General features: G+C 37.2%; 1 protein-coding gene across 1 annotated transcript in view; it reads left to right on the top strand.

The window, feature by feature from the left end:
* The first annotated feature begins 3084 nt into the window (after positions 1-3084).
* The window catches only part of LOC119421161 (dynein assembly factor 5, axonemal-like), a 36474-nt gene continuing 25985 nt past the window's right edge, over positions 3085-13573 (top strand). The window contains exons 1-3 of the mRNA XM_037688549.1: positions 3085-3648; positions 5565-5749; positions 5961-6057. Of these exons, the coding sequence (XP_037544477.1) occupies positions 3108-3648; positions 5565-5749; positions 5961-6057 (823 nt within the window). The 5' untranslated portion in view covers positions 3085-3107. The remainder of the gene's footprint in view (positions 3649-5564; positions 5750-5960; positions 6058-13573) is intronic.

The raw sequence follows: 13573 nt of genomic DNA on the forward strand, positions 1-13573 counted from the left end.
ATATATATATATATATATATATATATATATATATACAAATAACATTTGTAGCAAGATGCAGACAAGCTTCAGTCTCATGAATACTTGGAAGCCATTGTTTTTTTCAACAAGACAGTGCCAAAACACATTCTGCTGAATTAACAATGGCATGACTGTCAGCAATCCAGAACGTTTCTCACTGAAAGAAAATAGAGCATCGTTGAAAAATAATGATACAAATAGGGAGGTCCAGACATATCAAAAATTAATATTTTTATTTAAACTACAGCAATTGGTCAATACACTATTTTTGAGTTGGAAGTTGTACGTCTACTTGTTTCAAATTAAATGCATATTGTACAAATAAGGGCTATTTGTTGTTATTTACACTTTACACAATGTCCAAACATTTTTGTGAATTGGAATACATCGTTATTAAAATCTCATAAAGATCTGCATCAACAAAAGAGTTAAATCGTATTAAACATTTTAACATTATGTTAAATATGTTGGAAAGAACTCCTTAAACCATGCACGATCTCATAACTCCTTTGTAAGTTTTAAAAGTTTTGTTTGGGCTTTTTTTCTTTTGTTTTAGTTACAAGATTTTGAAATTAACATCTTGGTTTTTTTTTTAATTAATGTGTTCCATAAGCAGGTGGAAATAAATAATAACGAAAATCAAATCACATAACATGCTGAAGCAATCTGTTTTCTGACAGGAAGAGGAGCAGAGTTAACCACCTTGTTTCTCTTCCTCAAGAGAATAGCACGTTTACAGTTCTGGTAATTACTGCATTACTAATCATTATCATATAAGACTTGCATAATGACATCCAATGAGTGCAGTTTCTTCACAAACGATGGCGCAGCAGTGTCCAAACGTAACAATTTAACCTTACAAATTGTGTCATTTGTTTTGTTTTTTAATAAAACTGAGCACCTGTTCAACTGCATTCAGCTACAGCTAGCTTTGCTAACCTTACCATGACAGTCAAACCAAAACGAAGGGAAATTACTGCAACTGACAAAAACCAAGGGCCTGGTGTAAACAACTAGCAGTTCTGCCAGTACACTCGCTGGTGCTCCTACCGTTTTTATTTATTACTTTTCTGGAAGCTGCTCAGTGAGAAAACACCTCGTTGGTGGTGGGAGATAGATGATGTACCGATTGTTAGCTGGGATGCTGTTGCTGCTCTCCGTCCGCTCTGCGTCAGGGTCGATGACGTCAATCTGTCAGCTTCTCTATCGTATTGTAAGGCAGACCGTTGTAGCACATATTATAACACAATTTTTCTAAATGCTTGGTTAAAATGTCAATATTAGCATTCGGATTTCCATGACGTAGTTGTTTACATTCACAGCTTACAGTTCGTCCATTTTATGTTAAAACACAAGTCCTTAATAAGTATACAAAATGTATTTTTAGACCTTGACATTTGAATGAACAATGTGTTGCTTTTGACTTGGCAGATTTAAGTTACAGACACTTGCTTTGAAGAACCTCAGTCTATTTAACGATGTATTAGATTGACGATTTTTCTCTCCCAATGACAGTAGCAGCAATCACGCAAAAACCTATGCAAGAAAGAAAAAAGGAAATAGACAAACAACAAAAAAGTCCAACAAAATTAAGTCAAGTTCTATGGACGGCTTCTTTTTGTTGAAACCTTTTGTGTTTCATCCAAAAGACTTCATCAGTCCAAGGAGCTGCAAAAATCTCAGTCTTATAAATAGCACCTTCACATAGTGGGTCAACCAGTTTGATGGTGCTTAGATGGTTTCTGGAGTCCGCTCTCTCCCCCAACGACTGAGTTGAGGCAGTCATGGCCAAAGTGAGTCAAAAACATCAATGATTCATACTCAATAATCCAAACCTGGGTATTTGTTTAAAAGCAAATGTAAAAAAAAAGTGCAAAGCTTTTTTCCAAGTATTTATTACAAATTTGAATAATAAATATTCCACATGAAAATTATTCCAGAGCAGTTGGTTATGTCTACATACAGAACTTACATACATTTCATTATATGAAACAAAATAATTGTAGTAAAATTACAAATAATAGGAATTCAACAAAATAAAAAAATAAATTATTTATATAAAATACATCAGAATATTGTATACCTGTAGTATACATATAAACAGTACATATATTAGGTTGCTATATTGGGGCTGAGATGGTGCAGGGGCAGGGCAGCTGACTTGGGACGGGCTCGATCCTCAGCCATTGCACATTTCGTGGTGTCTCTGAGCAGGTCACCCAATCTCAAATTACTCCCCTGGCAGCTCACATAGACGCCCACCGCCCCACCTGGGTGCACCCCAGGCACAATGGGCCAAATGTTGAAAGCCAATTTCATCTTTGTATGGGAACATACAATGATGACAACACATAGCACTTATTATTTATTATTACCATATAATATTTTAAAACTTTATTTAAACTGAAAGCAAACATGAACCATTTGAGTAGTTGTTTCGTTGCATTTAACATATTATACAGCGACAACAACAAAAACTTCTGTAAAAATAAAATTAATAACGTGGTTCACTTATATTCACCACTAGTTTTTTGAGCATGCAAATGCTCAATAATACAGTGTAACTACATATACATCCTTTTTTGTTGTTGTTGTTATAAATAATTATTTATTGAAAATCAAAATTTGTGACTCTTAGAATAAATGATTGCCAAATTATTTAATATGAAACTCAGAAGTAAACAAATATTGTAAATCTACTTTACATGTTCATTTATAATAATTAAAAATCAAAGCCATACAAATGTAATAGTTTTTAAATATTTATTAACAATAATGTCTGATTAATTTTATTTCAAGTAATTAAGGTATGATTTCACAAAAGTAAAAAAAAAAAAACTAAAATGTGCATTATTTTGTATTTAACAGCAACCCAATAGATTTTAAATTGTCTTATATAAATATTTGCTTTTTGCCATAATAAAACATTTTTTGTTTTAGATTATATTTTTAACGTGGTTTCTTCTAGTAGTGGAAAGTGGAACGTTTATTTGTTCATTCAAATAAAGTTTGAGATTTTGAATTTCTTATCGTAAAGCAGTCATTTGTTTGTCGTGCAGAAACCGGTTACCATAACGACAGTCAAGATGGCGGCGATGGAGAAAGCTGGAGATGAACATGCTGGGTCTGAAGTTTTGAGAGGACTCCACCGACATCTGAACTGCCTAAACGAGGACAACAAGGCGACAAGAAAGAGGGCTCTTGAGTTTATAAAGAAAGAGACGATAGATAAAGGACTTTCCAGCGGCGTCTTACAGGAGGTTTTTTCTGCCATCCTCAAGCCTCTCCTCAAATGTCTGTCAGACCCGATGGAGAGATGCAGAGAAACCACTATTGTCACAATGACTGAGTTTATTCGATGTGTTCCCAACCCTGAGGAATGTCTGCCTTATCTTCTGCCCTGCCTGGCTCATCGCTTTGGGGAGAAGGAGATCTTAGAGCCGGCGGAGGAGCTTCGACTGTTAGCCGTGGAGATGTTGACTCTGATGGTTGAGGTGTGCGGGAAGCATTTAGCTCCTTATCTGAACGAAATTATGAGCATTCTTCAGAGAACCATCGTCGACCCTTTCCCGGATGTTAAAAGAGAAAGCTGCAAATGCACTGTAATCTTTGCGAAGTGTGTGCCAGGTTGGTGGACTTTTTTTGTCGTTTAGTTTGTTACCATGGTGTTAGCACGCGGGCAGCTGCATTTCCTGTACTGCGCAGCTGCAATGCGCGCAGTTCATCTGTAGTAGACCACTAAACTGCCCATCACTGATTAAATAATAATAATAGTAATTATAGCAATCATAATAACATAGGATACCATTTTTAAATTCAAACAATTTGACAAGATGTTTAGAGCGAATAAAACGTTTTTGTGATCATTTATGTTACATTTATTCATTCAACCTTTATTTATACAGGTTAATCTCAATGAGCCTCGGAGACTCATTTACAAGAGAGACCTGGTTTTAACAAAGAGTGATGACAACAAAGACAACATAAGACAATCATTAAAGGATGCATACAATTGAATCAGAATCAGTTTATTATAATCAGTTTATTATCGCCATGTCAATGAACGAGGTTCACAAACTAGGAATTTGCTTCGACATAAGGTGCGAATAGTAGTAAAGTAAAATTAAGTAAAAATTAAGTAAAAATTAAGTAAAAATGAGAACATTACATAAGACATAAGCCTGTGTACACCCACAAATAAAGTAAAATTAAAAACATAACATAACCATATGTACACCCATATAATAGAAAACAATAAAAAAGCTTAGAGAACAGTACAGATGGAGTATTCAGTTATAATACAGATGTAATGTGACCAAAGCAGAAATTATGAGGTAGCATTATGAGTGTTCAGGAGTCCAACAGCAGAGGGGAAGAAACTGTTCTTATGGCGGGAGGTTCTGGTCCGAATGGACCGAAGCCTCCTGCCTGAGGGGAGTGGTTCGAACAGACCGTGTGCAGGGTGAGCTGTGATCCGACCTGCTTGCCTCACAGTCCTGGAGACGTACAGGTCGTGGAGGGATGGAAGGCTGCAGCCGATCACCTGCAGCATACAAGTTGAGAATAACAAGTGAAAATAAAATGGTGTTTAAAAAAAAAAGTAACAAAAAAAAACAGCTAAGTTGTAAGGCATTGTAGAAAACAAAAACAAGAACATGTCTGTATATTATATTTATACACCAACATTTAAACTGAGGCATAAAGACCTTTACAAATTAACAATTCATGAAAAGAAGCATTTATAAAAAAAAATGGAAACACAATTATTAGAGCTCTTTACTGTGCAAAAGTCTTGAGTCTTTCAGTCCTTTAAAAACAGACTGAAATGTGTATGTATTAAAAATGTGTAAATAAAAAAGTAATCAAGGTGCAAATAAAAACGTTGAAAACCTATAAGGAAGCCTGGATATATGATTAGGACCTCGTAAGAAGATTATAGGAACCTCAGGCTCCTTGAAAGGAAAATAAAATAAAATTTGAAGTGCTTTAATTTTTTTTTTTTTTTTTTTGCTACAAAGAATCTGAGAAAATTAAAGAACTAGGATAACTTGAAAGAATGCGTATCACCACCTTTCATGCCAAAAGTTTTAAACTTAAGATCATGTGTTGATTTGTAGCCATTTTGGTCTAAACTTGAAAAAAATACAATAAAAACATGATGCAAGATCTCACTCTCAAAGTTTGTGTTAAAGATGACTCTCAGCTACACCGCATAAAAATTTAGCTGAATATCAGTAAAAGTAACTGAAAGCTTGATTAGCTGTAGAGATCATTTTGAATTTAATGGAGTCCAAAAGTTAATCAAGGCAGATGTGTGGCCTATGATTCTGAAATCTTCAATAAAACCCGTCGTATGGTTCATTAAAAATTTGCTAACTAACAAACAACTGTTGGTTGATGCCAACATTTATTGCTAAAGTTTTGAGCAAAGGTCTTGAGTAGTGCTCAGAATAAGTGTTGTATATTAAAATGAATTAAAAAATAAAATAATGTAATCAACACTTAACAGGTCTTTTTTTTTTTTTTTCCACATCGCTCTCCAGAACATTTTCACATGCAAGCTGAAAGTCTTGTGAAGCCTCTCATGCTGACCATAACTCATCAGCACTCCCGAGTAAGAGTGTCAGTCATTGAAGCCACTGGGGCGGTCATTCAGCATGGCACTGGAAAAAATGTGGATGATGTACTCTCGCACTTGGCACAAAGACTTTTTGATGATTCTCCGCAGGTGAAGTTTGTGGTTTAAAAATGTTTGAGCAGAGTTCCTTATGTCTGTTTGATTTTTTTTAAATCTCATTTTGTAACTTCAGAGTTTGGTTTGTCATTTAAAAAATCAAAAATTTTCAGCTGTAAAATGAGATATAGAATTTTACCCCTCAAATGAGACAAACAAATGCTAAGTTCGGCTGTTTCTTTTTTTTTTTTATCTTTTGATTTAGGTGAGAAAAGCAGTAACTGTAGTTGTTGGTGATTGGCTTTTAAATATGAGAGACCGTTACTCCTATTTCCACAAACTCATTCCACTTCTGCTGAGCAGCATCACTGATGAGATACAAGAAATAAGGTTAGTCTGGACAGCTTAGTTTATTACTGTTTATTCTGTTTTACAGTGCAATACAAATATTCTATATTATATAGTTTATAATCATTTGCCAGCATGTCCTGAAAAAGTTTTTTTAATAATATATCTTTTCATCCTAAAAAGAAACGTGTACCGGCACTAATGTTTTTAACTATTGGTGGGACATGGTGCGTAACGAGAAAAAAAGTGTTTTCATTCATCCTTACAGACTTTTAGCTGCTGATTTATGGAAGCAGGTTGGCACACAGTGGGAGAAGGAGAATGAGGATGACATAAAGGACAAGTTGGACTTCCTTCTCACCCCACCTCCTCACTACCCCTTAGGAGGTCAGTCAGTGGACAAAATTATTTTTCTTCCCAGCTATTTTGCACTTCATTCAGTGTTTCAATTAATATTGATTTCAGTGTAAAAAAATAAAAAAGGTATACATATGAATAGAAAAAAAAGAAGTTCTCTTTCTAGTCCCTCTGTTACGTCACTGAATTTTTTACAGCCTTTGTAGTTTGATAGAGGTTTTGTAATTGTAATCTGCACATTCAACTGCTAAATCTTCCTACACTACTCTCACTAAATCTTTAAGATAAGCATACAGCGATGTGGCATGTGATAAATAAATAAAAAGACTTCCAACTCTGCAAAGTGAAATAACTTTTCTAGTTAAAAAAAAAATATATAGAGCATTTGTACATGGCTCTCCTGCTGCACATCAGATTATGTAAAACTAGAGCTTGTCATTAAATTTTACGTCCTACTTTATGCTTAATTTTACATTTTAACATAGTAGGCTAAAACTATGTTTTATGTGACAGCTGTGTTGTTGGGACAGGCACTGGATTGGAAAGGTAAGTGCTTGTCTAATGCCTGAGGGTCAAGAATGAGCATGAACTTCAACATGGTCACAATAATTTCCCTAAGGGCCAGGATAAGTGTGTGTCATTCCATGCTTTTCTGTACATTAAAGCTTCTTTTGAAAATTTAGAGCTACCTTTGTCACATTAAGGATAAATAGTGGTCTATGGACAAGAAAGAAAAGAAAAATAAGTAATTTTTTCTCTTTCCTTTTTGTCTTTCTTATTACACACATCCAAAATCTACCAGCCCTCCCAGGGTCACAGTCAGATGGCGAAAGACAATCCATAATGGTCTTGTTTGTTCTTGTTGTGATTTGCTTCTTTAATTTATCCCAGTCTTTCTTTACTCTTCACTTAATCTCTCATCAGTGTGTCTCTACAAGAGGCAGAAGGTCTGATAAATGAAAAATAGCAGGCTTTGTAAGAATGTGTTTTACTTGCTTGGGCAAGTTTCTTATAGAAAAATCTTGGTCTTATTTTATAAAATTCACCTTGTAACAAAAATATTGACAAGACATGTGATTTCAGCTACTCCAATTAAAAACAAGTAAATAAAACAGGATTTTCCTCCAGTAGAACGTCCTGGTCTGGGCTGCAGAGAACTGGTGGTGAGAAACCTGGGGAGGCTGGTACCAGCTATCACCCATGACTTGACTGACTGGCTGGTGCCGACACGGGTCAGGACCTCACAGCTTCTTTCTGTGCTGCTGCTGCATGCTGAGGACCACATCACTCAGCACCTGCAGCCTCTGCTGGCCATGCTCTACCGGGCCTGTACAGATTCAGAGAGGGATGTGGTCAACAATGTGAGTCCCAAAGAGCTTTTCATCAGAATAACAGGATGTCATGTGTCACATTATGGTTTCTATTTATGTGTCACCACATTTCCCAACCTTTGCAAAGCTCCAGTAGAATGTTTGGCAAAATTTCAGTGAGATGGAGTAATGTCATGAAACATTTATTGAATCTGCAGTTTTACTTCCACACTAGTCTATCAACTGTTCTTAGTTTAGTCTGGGACAATCAGGGTTTCAAAGACCTGGGATGCACCTGTTTATGTTGGTGGATTGTGTGGATCTTTGATGTGTGCTGAATTTATAAAATTACTTCCCATCCTTATCCTCCTTTTACACTCCCTTTTTTGTGTTTGTTTCATCTCTCTTTTCTTGTCTGTGCCCACTACCAGTGCTTGGCAGCTGCTAAACTGATGGGGACCTTTGTTCCTCCACCTGTCTTCCTCAAGCTTTTGCTTGGACATGTAACAGCTCCTCACTCTTCCTCTTACCCCTGGGCGCCCCTCATGGTTCTGGCTGCGGTGCTGCGAGGGTGCTCCACAGCACTACTGAAGCCACATCTCCAGCAGATTGCCAACACTCTGGTTCAACCAGATGTCTGCCAGGAATACCAACAGGTCAGCAGAGGATAAATTGTTGACTCCTTTTAAACCTGTGTAACAGATACTTATCCTGATTATGCCATCAATCTCACCTACACTCACTAAAAACACTACTTAAATTTTGTTAAAAGATCTTGGTTGTGTAAAGATATAAAATCACTTTTTTCTATCTTTATACTGTATATTTTAGCATCAATATTTTGGCAGTGACAGTGGTATTGTAATTGTTTTTGCCTGATTAGTCATATATGGACATAGGCTTTGAAATAATATGCTTGGCACCTTAAGGTTTAGCTGTCTTTTCTATAACAATGCTGTACTGAGTGGGGTTGGTATTTTGGAAGAGTTCAAGGAGTTGGTATTTTGAAAGATTTAGTAATCTTCCAAAGTAAGTTGGTGAGGTGATGAAGATGAAGATCTGGGAAAGAATTGTGGAAGCTAGACTTAGACGAGAGGTGACATTTTGCGAGCATCAGTATGGTTTCTTGCCAAGAAAGATGCCATCTTTGCTTTGAGGATGCAGATGAAGGAGTACCGAGAGGGTCATAAAGAACTTCATTGTGTCTTTACGTATTTAGAAAAAGCATATGACAGAGTGCCGAGGGAGGAGGTGTGGTTTGTATGAGGAAATTTGGAGTGGGAAAGAAGTATGTTAGACTGGTACGTGACATGTATGAGGACAGCAGGACAGTGGTGAGATGTGCTGTAGGAGTGACAGATAGCTTCAAGGTGGAGGTGGGAGTGCATCAAGGATCGGCTCTGAGCCCCTTCTTGTTTGCTCTGGTGATGGACCGACTAACAGATGAGGTCAGGCATGAATCCCCATGGACTAAGATGTTTGCAGATGACATTTTGATCTGTGGTAAGAACAGGGAGCAGGTGGAAGAGAACTTAGAGAGGTGGAGATATGCACTTGAAAAAATAGGAATGAAAGTCAGCCATAATAAGACAGAGTCCATGCGTGTGAATGAGAGGGAGGCCGGTGGAACAGTGAGGCTACAAGGAGCAAAGGTCACAAAGGTGCAGGACTTCAAGTACTTGGGGTCCACTGTCCAGGAAAATTGGGAGTGTGGTAAAAAGGTGAAAAAGACAGTCCAGACAGGATGGAGAAAAGTTTCAGGAGTGATTTGCAACAAAAGGATGTCAGCAAAGGTCAAAGGAAAAGTTTACAAGACAGTGGTGAGACCAGCTATGTTGTATGGTCTGGAGACAGTGGCATTGACAAAAAGACTGGAGACAGAACTGGAAGTGGCAGAAATTAAGATGTTGAGGTTCTCCTTAGGAGTGACAAGGATGGATAAGATTAAGAATGAGATCATCAGAGGTACAGCACAGGTTGAACAACTGGGAGATAAAGTTAGAGAGGCCAGACTGAAATGGTTTGGACATGTCCAGAGGAGGGACAGTGGGTATATTGTTAGAAGGATGTTAGAAATACAGCTACCAGGAAAAAGACAAAGAGAATATAAATAGATACAGTTAGAGGACATGGAGGTAGCTGGAGTGAGGACAGAGGATACAGAGGACAGAGTAAAATGGAGGAGGATGACTTGCTGAGGGAAAAGCTGAAAGAATAAGGGTAATCTTCCAAATTACCAACTGTGCTAATATGGCATTTAGGATTTTTTATTTTTTTTTGCCATGCCAAGGTTTTAAATATTTTCTGCTCACAAGAAACTTTGAATTGTGTTCTTACACTGTTGCCCATCTTGTTTTTGCTTTGGAAAATAACATTACTCTGCTTACTTGTGAAAAAAAATCCCATCAAGTCCAAAGCAGAAGCTTCCCTGCTGTTCTTTTGATGCAAATAAGTTTTCTTTTGTTGTTGTCTGACAAGAAACTGAAAACTTTTTTTTCTAAGTTCCTCTGAGATAATAACAGAAATCCACTAATTTTATGTGACCTCCACATGACTGCACTGACCCCAGTTTTTTTTATAGTGATGTGTAAGTTCCTAACACCAAACTGCAGTTCAGTCATGCCATTTAAAAAAATCCCTGAAATTTCAAGGCTTGACTTGTCAAGGTCAGTGATAAACGAGGAGTGGAAACTGACCTCCTTTTTTCCTCCCTTGTCACTGTCTGGGGGTCAGACAGAGAATTAACAGGACGACAGTCGCATGCCATCAAACAGATGTGGTGGGACCTCTGCTTCCTCTTTTTCTCTTTTTGCTTCTATATTTTGCTCCCCTCAGTGTTTTTGAGGGAAAAACAGAAAGCATGGTCACAGAAGAGCTAGTCCCAACAAACCACCTGCAACATTTTTTTGACGACAGGCATTGTTCGTAGCAGGGAGCAGGACCTTTATCTGCAAAAAAAAAAAAAAAAAACATAACTGCAAACCAGCTGACATTCAGCACCACCATTTTTTTGTGTTAAAATGCTGACAGAATAGTTCAGATTCTTCCGATTTGACTGACTGATTTATATTTGAATACAGTTGACTGTTTTTGCTGACACAGAAAAGATTGAGAAGATTTATTATAGTTTCATTTAATTTTATTTTCTAAAAATAAGGCATGTAAGAACTTGAAAAATGTGCCACTTCAAACCAGAGGCAAAGAGAAAGAAGACATGATGTTTGACTTGGATGAAATGAATGCCTAAAGAAATGAAGCATAAATAATCTTCAAAGTGACCAGAGGCAGTGGGAACGGCACGGCTCGGTTGGGAGTTGAAGAAATGAAAGTTGATATATGATGCGTCTGCACGACATAACCTTTCAGGCTCTTTCATCTCTGTTTTCTTTTCTGTGTTTCAGTCAAGATGAAAACACAGCTTACCAAAGTAAATGGCAGATGCTCAGCAAGAATTAAAAATATTGCTCATAAATTGAGGTCAAGATCCCGAGAGAGAAAAGCAAACCAGTGCACATGGCAGCCACCATCTTCTGAGGTGTATGTGATGTCTATTCGTAAATCAAAGAAGTTTCTTTTTAAATGGATATTCCACTGAACTTTAACAAATGGTCACCAAAGCATTTCAACCACAACTGATGTGTTAAAACGTTGTGCTTCTTTGGTGTTAAAGACATCATAATGATGGGAAGTTGGTGGGCTGAAGTAAATTAGTAAAGATGGTGAACTAAAAAATATTTACAACCAGGTTTATCAGCAGATGGCTTGAAGAATCTGCAAGTGGCCACTGAAACCCATAGAACAGATCAGCAGGGATGTGTCCCGTCTTTTTTCCCCCCTTGAAAACAAAAAAAATCACTTGGTCAAAACATCAACTGATTGCAGAAAACATACCTACGAACTAAGCATGTTTTTGTCATGAACAACAGCTGGATACTGCTCACTTATCCACAGGATTACATTAGGCTTTAAAAAGCAGCTAAACCTGACTGCAGAGGGGTCTGCTTCCCCCACATTCCCAGTTTTTGTTTTACTGTTGCCATAGCAATATCATTGGCTGTGTTGGGGTTGCTTCCCATTGGATAAGAATCCATCTCCTGGTACATCTCCTTAAAGAGAAGCTGATTAGATGCTATTAATGTATCGTGAGGTGGACAGATGCGCGCACACACACACAGTGTAATAAGGTGCCCACAGCATGCCTGTTCCAATAAATCCAGGTGTTTTTACCTGACTCCAGGTGTCCACCTAGTCATTACACTGCACTACTTTTTCTGCTCGCCATATTTCTTACTCTGGTTCAGTGCTAATGATTGTCTTCTGCACAAGTATGAACGCTGTGTTTGTGTGTACTAATGTGCATGTCTGCTACTGTTTGTCACGTTATTTTCACTACAGCCACCTTGGTCCTCATGTCATCTGTATGTGCTAAATGATGGCTTTGTCATAAGCAGGGATTTCCACATCCATCCATCAAGACTTGTAAACATTTGAAGAATTAAGAATGATGTTGTGGTTGGTTGTGGGATTTTAGTTTTCTCTTAGACAGCATAAAAACACACTTGATTAGGATCATATAATCAGTATGTTAATAAAGAAGTAATAAATTGTTTTGTGAGGCAGTTGTGGTTCAGTGGTATAATGTTTATCTTTCTATTAGGTAACTACTATGAAATTTTTTGAGATTGGAGTTGTGTTAAGATGCCGTTTAAGACTTTTGTTCTTGACCATGATAAAAATAACTGTAGTGATGTACATGAGGTACGTGTCACTTGTTGTATGACACAATATATGAATTATATATGCATACAATATTCACGAGTTCTTCATTTTTCTGACTGTAAATGCCGTGCATTGAATTTAACAGAAATGTGAACGAGAGACGTTATTTATCTTTGACCCATCAAATGAATGGAATCATTTATTTTCAAAATCAAAGTTTAACATCAAACATTTGCATTAATTTGGCAAAATATGAAAATAATAACAGACAGTTTCACAGAAAATGAACTTCAAATCACTCGGCGGTGATTTGAGGACTTTGCTTAAGATATTTCTAAAATATCTGTACTGATTTATGAGAGAGAGGTGGGTTTTAGAGTGAAAGGAGATTATCTTACAGAGAACTGTGTGAGGGAAGTTTAATCTGTTTAACCAGAAATTGCACGCTTCGTCAGATCCTCAGCCCGTCCACGGTACACTTGAGTCGAAGAGGAAATCTTTACCTGGTTTGACGATGGATCAGCTCAGTAAGAGTCCTTCAGACTGTTTCAGCGCCTCCGTTCAGAACAGCTAGAAATCCTCGGAGAGTCGTGCGTGGTTAGTTCAAAACAGAATTATAATCCCAAAACGTCCCTGGTTCTTCATAACTCCAAACTCTTCATAACCGGCTGCACTCTCAATCTGCTCATTCTGTTGGACTATCGGACCTGTTGTCAGCTCTCATTCCAACATCTCTCAGAACTCTCATTCTCTTGGAATTCTGGAATTCTTAATTCTTCTCATTCTCCCAGACTCTTGGACTCTAACATGAACTGAGAAGTTGCCACATTTTATTTGGGTCGACTTCCTGTTCAATTTAGAGCTTTCTGATTCGTGGAAGGACCAGAAAGAGGAGTGGTTTCTGACGTAAGTTGTTTATCAACAGTCGAGGTCAGAGAATGAAACTTGTTTAACATACAGAAAAGATTATTGCAGAAGCAGCAGACTTTTTGGAGTCTCACACTTTGTAATCTTCTGAAAAAGTAAAACATGACATTTCTTCTTCAGTAAACATTTTAGTTGACCGAAGACCAACCTTTCACATACTTACGACAGTTTGCTCATTTCAGACAGGAAATCAAGAAATGCATATTCAGGTGATTTC

This window comes from Nematolebias whitei, chromosome 15 (assembly GCF_014905685.2).
Source record: "Nematolebias whitei isolate Nwh7 chromosome 15, NemWhi1, whole genome shotgun sequence".
Classification (NCBI taxonomy): domain Eukaryota; kingdom Metazoa; phylum Chordata; class Actinopteri; order Cyprinodontiformes; family Rivulidae; genus Nematolebias; species Nematolebias whitei.